A 17,688-nucleotide genomic window follows, 5' to 3' on the forward strand; every position below is an offset into this window, starting at 1 on the left:
TGTTAATACTCCTGGCACACTCTTCGGTGCTTTGTAACACGACTGTGCGTTTACTGGTGGGAGTATTTTCCCGGCATGTGGATTCCCCAGTTGGCCTAAAGCCCTGTTAAGTACAGGGACCGTGTCTGCTCTGCTCACCAGGCTGCCGTCATTTTCCAGCCAGGGGAGTGCCTGGCTGATAGTAGAAACTCAGTACATGTGTGGAGAGCGTGTGTGTAAGAGTTGATTCTCTCACCTCTGTCCCACCCCTGTGTTCCAGGGCCTGTCGGTAAATGTGGGTGCTGGTGTGACAGGCACGTTTCCTGTTGTTTCACACTCCAGTCCACGAGCAGTTGCTAAGGTCTCGAGTGGTATGTGGCAGGAGAGGAGACAGCATTCTGATACAAGAAGGGTTTTTGTTTGATTGTGTGTTTTTTTGCCCTAAGAAATTCTAACATTGTTTTCTAAACACTCTGATTTGTGCTATAAGCCATCCTTTATGAAAGAGACCACTTTAGGGAAAAACCATAGGAACTTCTTTTGTGAAGGAACATGGCAGTGACTTAATGGTTTATAAAGGACAGCAGTAGATACTTGAATTGTAAGGGACATAATTCATTTCTTTATGGTGAGTAATATTGTAAATCATTGTGCATCACAGCAATATATTTCACTGCCTCAACTCTTCAGCTTAATTGGGGTAGAAGAGGAAATATAGCTCCTGGTCTGTATTCCAGAAATGAACCTCTGGATAGCATTGCATCAAAGATTTTTACAAGTAAATAATTAATTGGTTTAGAGCAGGCTGACAAATATAATTAAGCAATTTATAGTTGAAATATTCAGTATTTCTCTAATTAGTGACAGAGGAATACCTGAGGCTGTGGTCAGATGAAATACTTCCCAGATGAGTTTTAAGATAAAAGGAAATCCAGAATTTTTCATCATATATTTCTTTATCATCAGTAATCAGGATTTTAAAGGAAAAGACTCTCACAGAGTAACAGTTGGATTACATTTATCAAGTTGTGATATACATGCTATACGTTTTCTTTATTGTATCCTAAATTGGACCAATATTTGTTTTGTTTTGTAGTATGCCTTTTTAATTGATTTATTTATTTCACTTTTCTGTTGCTAAGAAACACATTTGGTGATGGAAACTTGGTATAGAGGAGATGAGAGACTAATCTCAGAAGTATATAAACAAGAGCTTTGTTTATTTCACTTTGTCAATAGAAATATTGCTAAAATACATTTAAAATTGTCATTGACCATTTTGCCAAAATATAGTTTATTCTTTGAACTATTTTTAAGTTCCTATATTTATAATTGCCTATTAGAAAGTCAGTTTGAGACAGATAGAAGGAAATATAAGTGCATATATGTAACATATTTTTTAAAGCTATATGTTACTAAAATATCAGTAAAACAAAATATAACCCAATATAATAAATCCCTTGAGGGGAAACTCAAGTTTGTTATCTGCCAAAAAATTGTCATACCACACCACACTGGCTAAGAAGGGAGTGAATTTTATTCTTACAAATGTTTTTTAGTGAAATATGCAATACAAGTAATTTAAATTGAACTCTATTTTGGGCCAAGAGTTTGACACAATTTCAAATAATTAGTTAAGGCTGTCTCCCCCTCCCTGCCCCCAGTTTTATTGAGATATAATTGAAATACATCACTGCATAGGTTTACGGTGTGCAGCATAATGGTTTGACTTACGTGTATTATATCGTGAAAGGAATATCACAGTAAGTTTAGCTAGGATTCATCATCTCATTTAGATACAGTAAAAAGAAAAAGCAAAAACAGAAAAAAATGTTTTTTTTTCCTTGTGCTGAGAACTCTTAGCATTTACTCTCTTAACAGTGTCCCTGTGTATCATACAGCAGTGTTGACTGTAGCCATCAGGCTGTACACTGCATCCCTAGTATGTACTTATCTTGTAGCTGGAAGCTGGTAACTTTTGACATCTTCTTCCAGTCCCCCCTCCCCTCCCCCCACCTCTGGCAACCACAAATCTGATCTCTTTTTTCTGTGAGACTGTGTGTGTTTTTGTGTGTTTTTAAAATTTCATATGTAGGTGACATTATGTAGTATTTATCTTTCTTGGTCTGACTTATTTCACTCAGCACAATGCCCTTAAGGTCCATCCATTTTTTTTTTTGCAAATGGCAGGATATCCCCACTTTTTATGGCTGAATAATACTCCATTGTATGCGTACCACAGCTTCTCCATCCACTCATCGACTGATGCACACGTAGGTTGTTACCATGTCTTGGCTACTGTAAATAGCCGTGGTTACTGCAGTAAACATGGAGGTGCAGATATCTTTTCAAGTTACTGCTTTCATTTCCTTTGGATATATTCCCAGAAGTGGAATTGCTGGATCATATGATAGCTCTATTTTTAGTTTCTTGAGGCTTTTCCATACTGTTTTCCATAGTGGCTGCACCAGTTTACAATTCCACCAACAGTGCATACGTTTCCCCTTGTCTCCACAGTCATGCCAGTGTTTGTTATCCCTTGCCTTTCTTTGATGGCCCTTCTAACAGACATGAAGTGCTATCTCATTGTGGTTTTGATTTGCATTTCCATAATGACTGGGGATGTTGAGCGTCTTTTCATGTACCTGTTGGCCATTCATATATCTTCTTTGGAAAAATGTCTACTCAAGCCTATTGCCTGTTTAATTGGATTATTTGGTTTTCTGGGGGGGAGGTTGTTTTGTTTTGGTTTTGGGGGGTTTGTTTTGCAGTTGAATTGTGTGAGTTCTTTGTGTATTTTGGATATTAACCCCTCATCAGGTATATTGTTTGCAGGTATTTTTTCCCGTTCTGTAGGTTGCCTTTTCATGTTCTGATTGTTTCTTTTGCTGTGCAGAAACTCTTTCGTTTAATGTCATCATACTTGTTTATTTTTTATGTTGTTGCTTATGCTTTAGGTGTCATATCCAAAAAATCATTGTCAAGGAGCTTTTTCCTGTGTTTTCTTCTAGGAGTTTCATGGTTTCAGGTCTCACATTTAAGTCTTTAATTCATTTCGAGTTAATTTTTGTGAGTGGTGAAAGATAAGGATCTAATTTTATTCTTTTGCATGTGGATGCCCAGTTTTACCAGCACCATTTATTGAAGAGACTGTCTTTTCTCTATTGGATATTCTTGGCTCTCTTGTCAAATATTAGTTGACTGTAAATTCTTAGGTTTATTTCTGGCCTCTCGATTCTTTTCTGTTGTGTCTGCTTTTATGCCAGTACCATACCATAGTATAGCTTGAAATCAGGACGTGTGATGCCTCCTGCTTTGTTCTTCTTCCTCAGGATTGCTTTGGCTGTTTGAGGTCTTTTGTGGCTCCACATAAGACTTAGAATTGTTTTGTCTACTTCTGTGAAAAATGCCATTGGAAATCTTAATAGGGATTGCATTGAATCTAGATGGCTTTTGGTAGTATTGACATTTTAATAATATTAATTCTTCTGATCATGAACATGGGATTCCTTTCCATTTATTTGTGTCTTCTTCAGTTTGTGTCATCAGTATCTTGTACTTTTCTGAGTAGAGATCGTTCACCTCCTTGGTTACGTTTATTCCTAAGTATCTTATTGTTTTTGATGCTACTGTAAATGGAGTTGTTTTCTTTATTTCTTTTTCAGATAATTCGCTATTACTGTATAGAAACATTACTGATTTTCGTATGTTAATTTTTTATCCTGCAACTTTACTGAATTCCTTGATTAGAACTAACAGTTTTTTGGTGGAGTGTTTAGGTTTTTTACTTGTAAAATCATGTTACCTTCAAATAGAGACACTTTTACTTCTTCCTGCCCAATTCTGATGCCTTTTATTTGTGTGTTTATTTTCTTGCCTGATTGCTCTGGCAGGTTCTTCCAGGGCTGTGTTGAATAGGAGTGGCGAGAGTGGGCTCCTGTGTCTTGTTCCTGAGTTAGGTGGTCTCTTATTCGTAATGTATTTACATGTAGGCTGTGTTTTTGGTTTGTCAGCTCTGATTTCTACATTTTACCACCTGTGGGACATTTCTTTTAAATTTGGTAGGAGCCTTAAGACTCATTTCCTTTATACAGATGTAAACTTAACTTTTTGTATTGATTTTTTTTTTTACTGTGTTTATAAATGCACTTTGTATTAGTTTTTAACTGCTAATTATCACAAACTTGGCAGCTTAAAACAACACAAATTTATTGTCTCACAGTTTGGGAGGTCAATGAGTTCACATACTGGTATGTGTGTTCTCTGCTCAAGGTCTTAGAAACTGAAATCAAGTTGCCAGCTGGGGCTGTGGTCTCATCTGAGGTTTAGGGTTTTCTTGCTTGTTCACTGGCTGTTGGGAGAATTCAGTTCCTTGCGGCTGTGACGGAGGTCCCTGCTCTCTTCCTGGCTGTCAACTGGGAACCATCCTCAAGACCCTCTCCACTGCTGGCAGTTTGCTCCCTTAAGGCTAGCAGAAGAGTCTCTCTGGCTTTAAATCTCTCTGACTTCTTTGAAGGGTTTACCTGATTAGGTCAGGTTCACCCCAGAGAATCTCCCAGGTGATAAACTCAAAAGCAGCTGATTTAGAGCCTTAATTGCGCCTGGAGAATCCTTTCTGTCACATGAGATAACCTAATATGGGGGTGATAGTTCATCACATTCACCACCCAGCTCACACTCAAGGGGAGGGGATGGTACACCAGGACTTGAGGATTTTGAGGGGTGACGTTTATCTTAGTATTCTGCTTACTACACACTTTGGTAAGTTAGCTAAAACATCAGCAGTGTTTTGGAGATAATTATTATCTTCAAATATAACTTGTAAATCTTGTCGCCTTCTTGGTGTGGTTGTTTTTTACATTTGCAGACATATTCTTATCTGTTCTTATCCAAATTTAGAGGCTGTACTGGAAATAAAATCACTTAGAACTGTCTCTTACACTCTTGACCTTTGGATCGTTAAAGCCGTGAAATCTCCCAGCAGCACCATCTATCTTTGCTGACTGTGATTTATGGTTTGGAGGATCCAGACACTGTCCATTTCAGCATCTGGCATGAAGTGTGCAGCCCAAGCCAGACCATGGGGAGAACTGCCAGTGATTCCACATGCAGTCTGTTTGCTGCTGAATCTCTTGCATAGGATTGCTATCTATCTTATACATGACTTTAGAATTATTAAGAAGTCTTAAGGTTACAAATTAGTGGTGCTATATGAAAAAACTGTACAGCATTGAATGTTCTGTACATAGGTACCTACACACCATGCATGTACGCCTGTGTGTGTGTAACCGTGTAGGTTTATGTCTGTATGGTATGTATATGTAGATGTGTTATACAACATTATAGAAGCAGTGTTACTGACAAAATATGCCTTGGGTTTTCTTTGATACATGAGAAGTTTGGTAATGAAGTAGTATTGAACTTAGGGATTTTAATAAATTGAAAATGTTGTACCATAATGGCCATTATGTCGTTCTGTGAGCATAATGAAAAAGTGGTGTGTGTCTTTTTTTTTTTTTTTACAAATTTATTTATTCATTTATTTTTGGCTGTGTTGGGTCTTTGCTGCTGCACGCAGCCTTTCTCTAGTTGGCAGTGAGCAGGGGCTGCTCTTTGTTGAGGTGTGCGGGCTTCTCATTGCGGTGGCCTCTCTTGTTGCGGAGCGTGGGCTTCAGTAGTTGTGTCTCGCGGGCTCAGTAGTTGTGGCTTCAGGGCTCTAGAGCACAGGCTCAGTAGTTGTGGCGCACGGGCTTAGTTGCTCTGCAGCATGTGGGATCTTCCTGGGCCAGGGGTTGAACCTGTGTCCCCTGCATTGGCAGGTGGATTCTTAACCACTGCACCACCAGAGAAGTCCCGGTGTGTAATTCTTGAACTGTGTTTACTTGGGAAAAAATTAGAAGATAATTTTCTTTTTGCGTATTCTATTTGAAGGTAATATTGATCAAAAGCTGCCTTTATAAACTGTTTACCACTGTGAGCAGCAGTGCTGATAGCTATAGACGATTAAGTAGAGAGGTACAGACTTCTCTGCTTTTTTTTTTATTCATATTCTACTGAGAGATTATTGTTCCGCTGTTTTCCTTATCCATTAAGTGTATTGAAATCTCTCTCTCTTACAATTGTCTGTTTTAACATAACCAGAAAGAATTCATCAAAGAGGTGTTTCCCTCTGTCTTTGTGACCTTCCATGTCATCCTAAAGATGGACTTTCTGTTTTTCATCTTACCATCTCTGTCTCTTGTCCTCTAATGCAGGAGAGACAACATCTTAAGTATTTCCAAGTATTTTCCCATCAGTTGTAGGAACATGGAAGTTTCGCAGCTTTTCAGGGGAAAGAGTATTGTGACTTTATAGGAGCTTATTTTTCTAGTCTGCTAAGTAAGGTTGTCTTTTTCTTTTCCCCAAGGCTTAATGGCTAAGAAAAAAATCTTATCTGTTTCACATTTTCTACTCTAAGATAAAATATGTTTTCCACTCCCATTATTAACCTATGCGATCTTGACTTTGGGGAATGAATGGCTTACACTGATAGTCTATTAAATTATAATTAGAAACAGCTGAGTACACTTTAGCAGCTTTTCTAACATTATAGGAAAGGGAAAAGATGAGTAGAGCTTGGATGGGGAATATTTTATCAAAGAGGATAAAATTAGATGCAGGTCACAAGTATTTTTAGTGATCTCCTGGCTGCCAGGCCCATTCTGCTTGCATCTCCTAAAGCAACTGAGGATACCTAAATTTTATTCAGAGTGCCAAGAGTGAAAATATTCACACATTGCAAATTATTATCAAAATTCTAAGTGAGACATAACTGTTAGTTCACACATTTGTGCAATTCCCAAAATTGTGTATAGCAAGTACTTGTACAGTTTAGTCTGTTGAGACCTTCTTATGCCTTTGGAAGAAAAATGTTTCCATAGAAAGATTGATGTGTAATAAAAATCACCCTTAGAACTGTCAGTTACACTTTTAGAAGCTTCCTGTCTTTTCCATTACCTAGTCTCTGTGCATTTAATTCTTTGAAATAACCGCTGCAAAGTTTGTCTAATAAAAATTCACTATAATTACAGAGATGTTTGAGAACATAACATCCCTTCTGTTGGCAAATGTTTGACCTGATTACAGGGTCAATTACCTGTAATTACCTGCTTACAAAAATTTGACCTGTCATCTCATAGGAAGACCGTTTATAGCATGAACTGGACCTATGGGGATCTCTGAGGTCTGAGGATTGTTATCTTTGCTTCGTTTTTTATTAGCTGGCGATTAAAGGACAGGACATGCTGTTAAATTTGTTATGTTTGAGTGTGAGAATGTGCCAGTCAGGCATTTATTATTTGTGTTTTATTTGTAACTGAGATGCTTCAGCAGTGGTGCCACATGGATCATCTCCAAACTCTGATGTAGTGAGGAAGCCGAGGCCCAGCAAGGCTGAGTGGCTTGTTCAAGGTCACACAGCCATTACTGTCAAGCCTCGTAACCAGGTCTGTTATTAAAGGTGCACATGTGAGTGGCACGTTAAACATTTGAGGACACGCTCAAGCAGGAAACAGTTCCTGATATTGAACATAAATTGCTTACTTCCTCTTGTTAGATACTTGGAAGAGATGGAAAACAGCTGGTGCCTGCAGCGCCAGTTCTCATGTAGCTTCATTATATCTTATTCAATTACCATTTCTCCTAATCTTCAGGAATGACTTGCCTGCCAGGATTGTATTTGTTGTTTTTTTGGCTTTGTTTTTAACTACAGCAGTATGTCGTTTCCAAAGGATGCTTGATATATGGTTCCCAGGACCAGCTGCACAATCACGGGTCCCCTTGTTAACAAATGATTAGGAATTTCTAGCTGGCAAGACTCTTACACTCAGTGCAAGGCCCTGCGTGACTGTACGGGCCGCATACCGTGAAGCGGCCCCTTTGGTTCTGGGTGTTTTGTCTGAAACCTTCTTCTTTAAGGATTAATATACCAAGCTGCGGGCTTAAATATTTTGATACTCTGCAGAGATGAACTCTTTTTTTTGGATCCAAGAAGATAATTTTCTTTTCTTCCTCTGTTGATGAGTTTATGCTGGCTAATATTGTTAAAATCTTTACCCAAGATTTCCTGAGGAGGAATGCCAGAATTATAAAACCTAGAACTAAGTATATGCGCTGCTTGGAGTAGTGGTGTCTAGATTCAGGAACCATGTGACCCAGAAACAGGTGCTTGATAGGCATGTTCACTATACGATTTGGTCTGGGGCATTTAATTTGTAGGAGGATGTTTGACAATTAAAAAAAAAAAGATGTGACTGTTTTCCAGAAATCTTTGAATGCAAGCAGCTTACCTCAGCTGGCCTCTTTTATATTAATATACATCATTCAGTGACACTGCACGTACTTTACCAGGGATGCTGAACTTCACCCAAGTGAGATGCTGGCGATCTTTTTATACATAAGTGAGAATATCACATAATCTTGATGTTTGTATATGCGTTTTACATGTACGCTGGCTTTTTGTTATGTCAGTTTTTTGATGTGAGTAATGTGCAGTGTTTATTTGAATAATGTTGATGGAGGTAGAAAATATGCTTTTAAAAGAAACAGTATTTGAAACTTTGCAGAGAAGAAAGATGAACCTACCTTTGGAAAAAAGACTAAATAATAATGCTGTGCAAGTGGTCAGGTATACCAGAGTGCTAATTTATGCTAATTTCTGTCTTTTCATGACTTTTTAGATATTTTATTTTCAGATATAAAAAATTAAAATTCTATTTTATAACATAAATATAGTAAAAATGACATATCCCATAAGTTTTTTCACAAAAATCTTTATTAATACTAACCTTTAAAAGTTACTTATTGCGTTGTTAAAATCTTAACCACATGACAAATGTACATTTTTTTTGTTTTGTTTTGTTTTTTAATTTATTTATTATTTTTTTGGGGGGGTACACCAAGTTCAATCATCTGTTTTTATACACATATCCCCATATTTCCTCCCTCCCTCAACTCCCCCCCCACCCTCCCTCGAGTCTCCCCACCCTCCCCGTCCCAGTCCTCTAAGGCGTCTTCCATCCTCGAGTTGGACTCCCTTTACATTTTTTTAATCTCTGTGTGTTGGTATTAGATTTTTTCCCCAAATCTAGAGCTAAATATTTATGTGCGGCTGTTTTCTTTTTCAGAGAAAAATAGAATTGTTGAACAGTAATGCTATTTGACTAGATAATTAACTTTTAAAAAATATGTATATATTAGAGTAAGTTAAGAAAAGGTTGATTTTTTTTTTATACGTTGGCATTATGTAAGTTCCTTCTTTGTAGTGCTACTATAAATTTTACTAGTAGTAAAAAGAATTCAAATTTTTATTGCCTTTTTTCTGTTCATCCTATTTTTAAGAGATAGCCAACAGTGCCACCATCAGAACAGATGGGATTTTCTCATCATAAGTACTGGTTTTCGCAAAAAAAAAAAAAATCGTACACTCAAAGATGGTTGAAAAACTGCATATGTCTAAATAGACATTTAAAAAATATCGGACATAATAAGACTGCTTTTGATTTATTTTATGATCAAGTCAAATTCATAAAATTATTCTTCAAAAACATGTTACTAATTTGGATACTTATATTTTGCCAAGTCATCTTGTCTCGGGAGCGTGGTACTGATGCCAGCTTATTGTTAGCATCTTTAATTTGTTGTTGAAAGAAACAGTCCTGAAGAAGAATATGAAAACATGAAAACAGTCAGACTGTCTTGGCCCGATCACATCTTCCATTTTGAGGGCAATTTTTTCATTCTGCCCTTTGCTTTATATATGATTTATTTATTAATAATGGGACTTTAAAGGTAAACTGTCAAGTTAATTATAATTATGATGATTTTAGAATCTATATTAAAGCATAAAATTCTTCTTTCATGGTCTGATACTTACATGATACGGTATATTTATTTTTGAATGAAAAGAAACCTGGTCCTCATCTTCCTGTTGACATCAAACAGTCTTCTGATATGCTAATCTAGCATCAGGGAGGGCACATAGACAGGCTTTACTTGGACTCATTCCAAGTCTGAAAGAAAATTATGTGTATAGAGCTGATTTTGCAGCATTTCCCCCATAGAGTGAAAACCGATACTAACACGGTCTGCAATTAATAAGACTTAACATTGAAACGTGGTATGGGAGGTTTTCACCATTTTAATAATAACTCTGACTTGCTTTGTAATTACCTGGTCATCTAATTGTTATTTGGTTTTTTTGTGTATTTGTTTGTTTTTGCTACTGATGTAATAGCCATTGAAATTGCTAATAAGTTCATTTCTATAGTATGTGTTACAATAAAGATTAACCTAAAGTGATTCGCTTTTCCTTAAAGATTTATCCTTTGGTGGATGTAATCCTTTGCTAGGTATGAAGTAGGGATGCTTGATTTCTTTCCCTGTATTATTTTTCCTTTCAGCCTGCCCTCAACTGGTCACAGGGGTAGGAACTGACATAGCTCGTTGTTTTCGATTCATCTGAAGTACCATTTCTCCATATTCAATAACAAAAACAATCAAATTAGTTGAGCTTTCATAAATGTCGTCACTAGATAAAGTGCATTAAAGCACATATTTAAATGTTGACGTCTATTAATAAATATATATCTTAAAAAGTTAAAATTGTCTGAAAATTTGTTTAAATGCAATACTTCGTCATGTTGGTCATTTATAAATTTTGATAAGTAGGAAATCAGTTATTTTGTTTTTGAAAAAAATTTTTATGTAAAGAATCTTTATAAATCTTATGACGCTAAGAACTTTGTTCTTGAATGTGCATCTTATTAATATATTCTTCTAGCAAATATAATGTAGAAAAATAGGCATGAACATGTACCTTTGGTTTTGCAGTGATTTAGTTGCTGCCCTCTTGTGTGCGATGGCCCGCTCTTTCAAGCTAGCATGTTTGTGCTCAGCTCTCTGCCCGGGGCTTCCTGTAATGTTTTGCTACCATGTTAGTTTCATTCATTCAAAGCAAAGTGCAGGTTTGACTTGAAATATGCAATGGAAATATTCATGAAAACTTTTCACATAAATCCCTTTTATTTCTTTAATTTTTAATAAATTAAGTGATATTTCAAATCCCCAAGGATGGTTCAATATTTAAAAGGAATTCTACTTCACTACCTTCTGTCAGGAGAAGAACTGTCTTGTAATGAACATAATTACCTCCAAGTCTCTAGACTTTTTTATTCTGGCTTTTCTTAAAATAAAATTTGACGTCCTCCTTTTAGGAAAAGAAATTACTTCATATGGATGTTAATTTTTTGAAATAGGTGGACATCACAAAGACATAGCACGATAATGGCCTGTGCTGACCTTAGATACAATAGGGAGAAATTTAAGCCATTAAGTCAGGTAAAAATCTTGGTATCGTTTCACTATGGAAAATGATAAGTTTTTTAGCTGGCAATAGGTAGATAAAATTAGGTGTTTTTCTGACTTACGTCAGAATCTAGACTGAAGACATCTTCTTTTTCTTAAATCTTGTTTTTAATTTGTTAAACAGCATTTTAAGAAACAGAAGAGGCTCATTCCTGAAAGGACCGTTTGGAAGTACTTCGTGCAGCTGTGTAGTGCACTGGAGCACATGCACTCCCGACGCGTGATGCACCGGGGTGAGTTCAGTTGTGACTGATGCAGAATGTCGGTTCCCCGGGTGACTTATTTCCGGAGGATAATTTCACAAGAACGATAAGCCTCTAAGTGAAGCCTACTTGGTTTTTTAAAAATAAGAATGAGAATTAGTTATTTTTCTTCTTGACTTTTTTTTTTTAACTGATTATGTTGGTAAAAGAGAAAAAATAGATGCAGGAAAGCAGTTGAATATGCATAAAGAGGAGTTTTTTTTTTTTAATGAACAGTATACTTTATAGCTACTTAGATGTTTAATGTTCATCATTCACTCTTAATATGTTCTTGATTAGCAGTCAGATGGTTGGGTGGAATGTGTGATGGTTACATCACGAAGGCATTGATCCCTTGATTTTGGGGTGTGAAAAATTTCAGTACGATTTGCTTCAGCAATTAAATTTCTAAGGTCACCTAAGTAAATAATTATGAGTCAGTTATGCTTTTATATTTTATGTAAACATGTCAATAAATTACTGTTTAGTAGGATGTTCTATTTAAAATTTATATAAGAAGGGCACAGATTTATTTTGTGCTTTGAATTTCACAGAAGTTTATTTGAAAGTGGAAAACAAAATGCATTTTAAATGAAAATTAATAGTAGCATCCCCCTGCACTAAGGATTATTTGTCAGAGGACTGAGGACACAGATGCTAGGCTGTGTGAAAATTACTCAAAATAAAACAACGGGTTCCAATTCAAACTGACTCTCAGTTTTAAGATATATTTTAAATTCTGCAATGAAAAGTGGCTTTTAGTCCCTTGAGTACACCTAACCTGACACCATCTTTCACCTGATCCCTTCGTTTATTCACAGATATAAAACCAGCCAATGTGTTCATCACGGCCACGGGCGTGGTCAAACTTGGAGACCTTGGGCTTGGCCGGTTTTTTAGCTCCAAAACCACAGCTGCACATTCTTTAGGTAAGAGACACAAGATACTTTCATTCAGTTAATCTGCCCCTCTTCCCCCCACGCCCACCCATGTGGTGTTAAAAATATAAGGGATGTACAGATTATATGCCAGCTCTTACAGCTTATATAAACCTATTTTAAAAATCATCCAGTCCTGAACTGAAACCTGTCAGGTATGTGTCCATTCACTTAACAGTTGGATACTTCGTTAATCTGACCCTCAGGCAGGCACTTGGTAAAAGAAAATGCCAGTGAACAAATCTAGTTTTAACTATTGCCGTGGCTCTTTCCTTTTCTTTTAGTTTAATAACATTAAGATAATATGAGGAGTAAACCATATCATGAAAGAGGACCTCACCTGACCATTTAAAAGCATTATAGTAGTTTGTAAATGTTTATTTACATGGTTGTGATGACCCCAGAGGGAAACCTACAGGTGATCTATGGCTAATGAGGAAGATATTCCCCTAAATTATAAAGTAGAAGCCACTTGTAATTTATTCATTCTGCAGCTGATGATATACCAGTGTCCTTTGTACCTGAAATAGAGCTGAATGTAGCTGTTACAACATTATATTAATGGAAAGAAGGTTGTCCAGTTTAGAAGCAATAGAAATAACTAGGAAGAAATAATTTTTAACTTGAATAACTTAACGGGCGTGATAGAGCGTCTCCTAAAACTCTTCAAATCATATTGTCTGCCCCCTGTAATATAAGACTTTGTCAAAACGGTAGCAAGCAAAATAAAAGAAGGATTAAGATAAAAATAAGTTGGCTTTAATTTAATGATGCCCCGTTTTTGGTGAAAGAGGAAATCATTGAAAACGGTTGATTTTTTGGATGAAGTTATTGTTTTTAAATGAAAAGTAAAAAAATTTGTAAATCGCCTGATGAGGAACAAGTGAGTTACACGAAATAAAAAAGTAGTGAGGAACTTCCCTGGTGGCACAGTGGTTAAGATCTGCCTGCCATTGCAAGGGTTCGATTCCTGGTCCAGGAAGATCCCACATGCGGAGCCACTAAGCCCATGTGCCACAACTATTGAGCCTGCGCTCTAGAGCCTGTGAGGCACAACTGCTGAAGCCCCACAGGCCTAGAGCCTGTGCTCTGCAACAAGAGAAGCCACCGCAGCGCGGAGCCTGTGCACCGCAGTGAAGAGTAGTAGCCCCCGTTTGCCGCAACTAGAGAAAGCCCGTGTGCAGCATTGAAGACCCAGTGCAGCCAGTAAGTAAATAAATACATTAATACATAAATAAATAAGTAAATAAATAAATTTTAAAAAGTAGTGAAACGAGCATCTGAATTAGTTGACACAACATTTTTAAAGTTTTTCTGGCTTTGTCACTAAGGTTCTGTGTGGCCTTGCACCTGTCATTTAATTCTTCTGTGTCTAGGATGGTGTGTGGCACATAAGTAGGCACCTGGTCAACATTTGCTGAATGACAGAATACTGGATCCTAGATTAAGGAGTGGTGGGAAGATAATACTTTACCCCCACACAGAGTTTCACTTTTGTCCAGTGCTCCAAGGAAATAAAATTTCAGCTGATGCTGAATAAATACTATTTTAGTTTTTTCTTTCACTTTGCTTTTATTCTTGCAGAGCATTACAGTTTTTCCTGGATAGGAAAATTTGATATGAAATTCCATGAGAAATGCATAAATTTGCATAACAGTTTAATAAAGTTTTATTTGGAGGTTCCAACTCTGACAATGCAAATAGTAGAGGATTTCTGAGAAGAAAACCTTAGACTGTTGCAAGCCGGTGCCACTGATCCTTAGGAAAGACAGCATGTATTCACTTTGTTATTCACCTGAATGGAATGTCCTAACAGCACGCTGTTCATCTACTTAGAAATGCTAGGTCACAGTTACACGTGCACAACTGCACGTACCTGCTCCTGCACACGCATGTCTGTTGTGTACGTGCTGCTTGGCAGGCTGCTGCTCTGAGCATCCGTGGTTACATGACCCTGAGGATCCAGCCTGGTATGTGAAACCCAGAACCTAACAGTTTAGGAGATGGGCTTCCTCAGCTGGCTGGTCCCTGCCTCTTACAGAAGTTCTCAGTCGGGCTCACAGACGTGTATGCATCTCTAGACCTCCAGATTGTGTGATATAGAGAGTAAACATTTAATAGATTTAATAATTCATTAAGAATTTCTAACGTCAGTTTTTATCTAAATCAGTGCACTTAGGGTCATGTGGGGTGTGTGTGTGTGTGTGCGTGCGCCCACACACATACATGGGGAGCCCCATGATGATACAACGTCTTGAGACACACCTAAAGTACAGCTAGTGAGGAAGTAGCAATGAGACTGGTTTGTTTGATAAGTGAATCAATAGAAAAATAATTTCTTTCACAAGTATTTTTGTTTTCGGCATTATTTTAAGAAAAATAGTCTTAAAATAAGAAAACATCTTTTATTCCTGCCTATTTTCTCTATGAAGTAAAGATTTTGATGGTTTGAAACTGAATTTCATTAGGCGGAGTATGTTGGACATGAAGAATCAAAGCTTGAACTCCAGCCTGCCAAGGTGTTTGGACCCAATAAAAATCCTGTGTAGAAGGATCAGGAGAAATTCTTAGCTAACAAAGAATATGTATAAAATGACAAGGGTAGAAATTGTGACATAGATTTATGTTTGTTGACAAGTTGACCCTAGTTTTTGCTTTTAAAGAATTATTGCCCTCCTGTGTTACGGACATATGTTTTTATTTTTAAGAGCAAATTTAAAAGATTGCTTTTAAAATAAGTAATAAGGATATATGGTATAGCATAGGGAAATTTAGCCATTATTCTGTAATAACTTTAAATGAAGTATAATCTATAAACATATTGCATCACTGTGTTGTACACCTGAAATTTATAATGTAATATAAATCAGCTATACATCAGTTAAAAAAATAGACTGCTTTTATTTTTCCAAAAAGTATTTGATAATGTAGCCACCTACACAAATTCATTTTGCTCACAGAAAATGTGATAAACTGTATATTGTATAGTATAGTTTTTTTTTTCTGATTTTGCTGAGGATTAAATCTGTAGGGCATAATTTATTCACAGTGCAGGTCTAAATATTAGTGAAACTACAACTAAATGAGATCTGTACGTCATTCATAAAGGAAGCTCCAAATAAGTTTACTTTGAATGAAGTCTGTTCTAGCACCGAATTTTGTTTAATTTTCTAAAGGAGGTTTTTTTCAGAAACTTAAAAAGGCAGAAATACTTAGGATTTTAGAAATATGTTGTTGTAGTTACACATTTATACTATGTTTATTCCAAAATACTTTTTTTTTCAAAAATCAAACATTTTTCACTTATTGTCACTTATTTTGATTCAATTATTAGTAAGGGACATACTTCCAAAATTTTTTTTTGGTTTTACAATCCTTAAGAGATTGTCAAGACTTTGAATTTCTCAGTTGTATCTTCAGTTTCTGTCTATTTTTTGTATTATTTAATTCCAGGATAGCATATCAACATGCAATAAAATCTCTGGTTCTCTCACATTTTCTGTAGCAAATAAAGCTGTGTAGGTGGCCATGTTTCCAATCAGTTTTCAGAATCAGGTTTTTAACTTAAAAAATAATAATAAGTCCTTAAATTCCGGGTTAAAAATTAACGGATACTGAATCAGATTGTTGCTGGATGTTCAGACCATCTTTAGATCTTCAAAATGAAGAGAGAAAAAAAAAAGTAATCTCAGAGGCCTTTTGTGTTTCTTCTGCTCCCACCACACACGTTGTCTCCCAGTCTCTCCACTTCCTGCCCCGTCCTCCTTAGTCCACAGCCACTGCGTGCTGGGGGGCTAGGAGAGTACCCTCCCATGTTTGTAATCCTCGTTTCTGATCAGAGCCATGTATTCCAGCAGAGTTTCCTTCCCCAAAGACGTTATCTGCTTATGTTACCTCCTCCAAATCTTTGACTATCCCCTGTGTGGCCTGAAGAATATCGTGCAGGGTCCTTGGCTTAGCGTTCGGGGTCCTCTAGGTCGGTGTCCGGTGTCCGCTGACCCACGCCCGTCCTTGGGTCCACGCATACCTCGTGACGTCTGTGTGCTTTCCCTCCTGCCTTGTTCTGCACGTGGACAGAACGGAGGACGCCCGGATTTACCTGCCCGTTATTCTGTAGGACCTTGATCAAGTTAATTCACTTTTATATGGTTCAGTTTCCAGGTTTCTAAAAATGCAGATGAGGGTAATAAGCATCCTGTGTGAACCAGCCCCTCACCTGATAATAAAATGAAAGGTAAACGTGTTTTCTGAACACTGCAAGTTGCTGCATAAATGTTACGTTGCTTATGTTAACCTGACAGTGGTGTGGGGGGAAGAGAGAGAAGAGGAACGGGGACGAGGAGAGGGAACTCGCGCGCAGTGTACGTATTCTGTGGACATTCCCGAGCTGCTTCATTCAGAGGACCAGGTGCTCTTCCAGGGCCCAGGGAGGGAGCCTGAACATGACAAGTCCTTGTGTCCATGGATCTCACCTTGTGGTGGAAGGAAATAGATAATAAAAAACAAAGAAGTAAGATGATCTGTTAGCCTGTACAGGGAGTGACTGGTGGAGGAAGCCTTTTAGAAAGGGCAGAGCCCTGTGAGGACGTGGTACGTGAACCAGGATGAGAAGAGCAGAAGAGCGGGCTGTACTCGGGCCTCAGGGAGGGGACGTCCAGGCTGACCAGGAGCACCTCAGACGAGGGGCTGCTGCGGGGTGTGCCCCCTGCAGGAGGTGTGCTGGGGCGGGAGCAGGAGGGCCTCAGCCACACCGCGGGGCAGGGGGTTCACACCTTATTCTGAGCAGGGGCCGGCATTGCAGAGTTGCCATGACGACAGCTGCGTGCTCTGACTGGCGTGAGGACCTAGCCATGAACCTCCGTCTTCTTGGGGTCATCACGCCCGCTGTTGTCTGCTCTCCTCAGGGGCTTCTCCGTGAGGACCTAGCCGTGAACCTCCGTCTTCTCGGGGTCATCACGCCCACTGTTGTCTGCTCTCCTCAGGGTCTTCTCTGTCCTGGTAGTGTCTTTCTTGGCTCCTAGACGGCCTCTTAGGATGTGCTGCCCGGAGCTGAACGTAGTCTGAGCCTCATTAGTGTTCATCAGTCCCGCGAGCACCAGGTTTATCCCCGTCTGTGACCTGAGCTT

At 37.9% G+C, this 17,688-nt stretch overlaps 1 protein-coding gene across 8 annotated transcripts in view; it reads left to right on the plus strand.

Moving 5' to 3' along the window:
* NEK7 (NIMA related kinase 7) overlaps window positions 1-17,688 on the plus strand; it is a 166,523-nt gene that overhangs the window by 88,236 nt on the left and 60,599 nt on the right. For all 8 annotated transcript variants that reach the window (XM_057725480.1, XM_057725477.1, XM_057725476.1 and 5 more), the window contains 2 exons: window positions 11,507-11,615; window positions 12,446-12,553. In XM_057725480.1, coding sequence (XP_057581463.1) covers window positions 11,507-11,615; window positions 12,446-12,553 — 217 coding nt within the window. The remainder of the gene's footprint in view (window positions 1-11,506; window positions 11,616-12,445; window positions 12,554-17,688) is intronic.

Source organism: Hippopotamus amphibius, chromosome 3 (assembly GCF_030028045.1).
Source record: "Hippopotamus amphibius kiboko isolate mHipAmp2 chromosome 3, mHipAmp2.hap2, whole genome shotgun sequence".
Lineage (NCBI taxonomy): Eukaryota > Metazoa > Chordata > Mammalia > Artiodactyla > Hippopotamidae > Hippopotamus > Hippopotamus amphibius.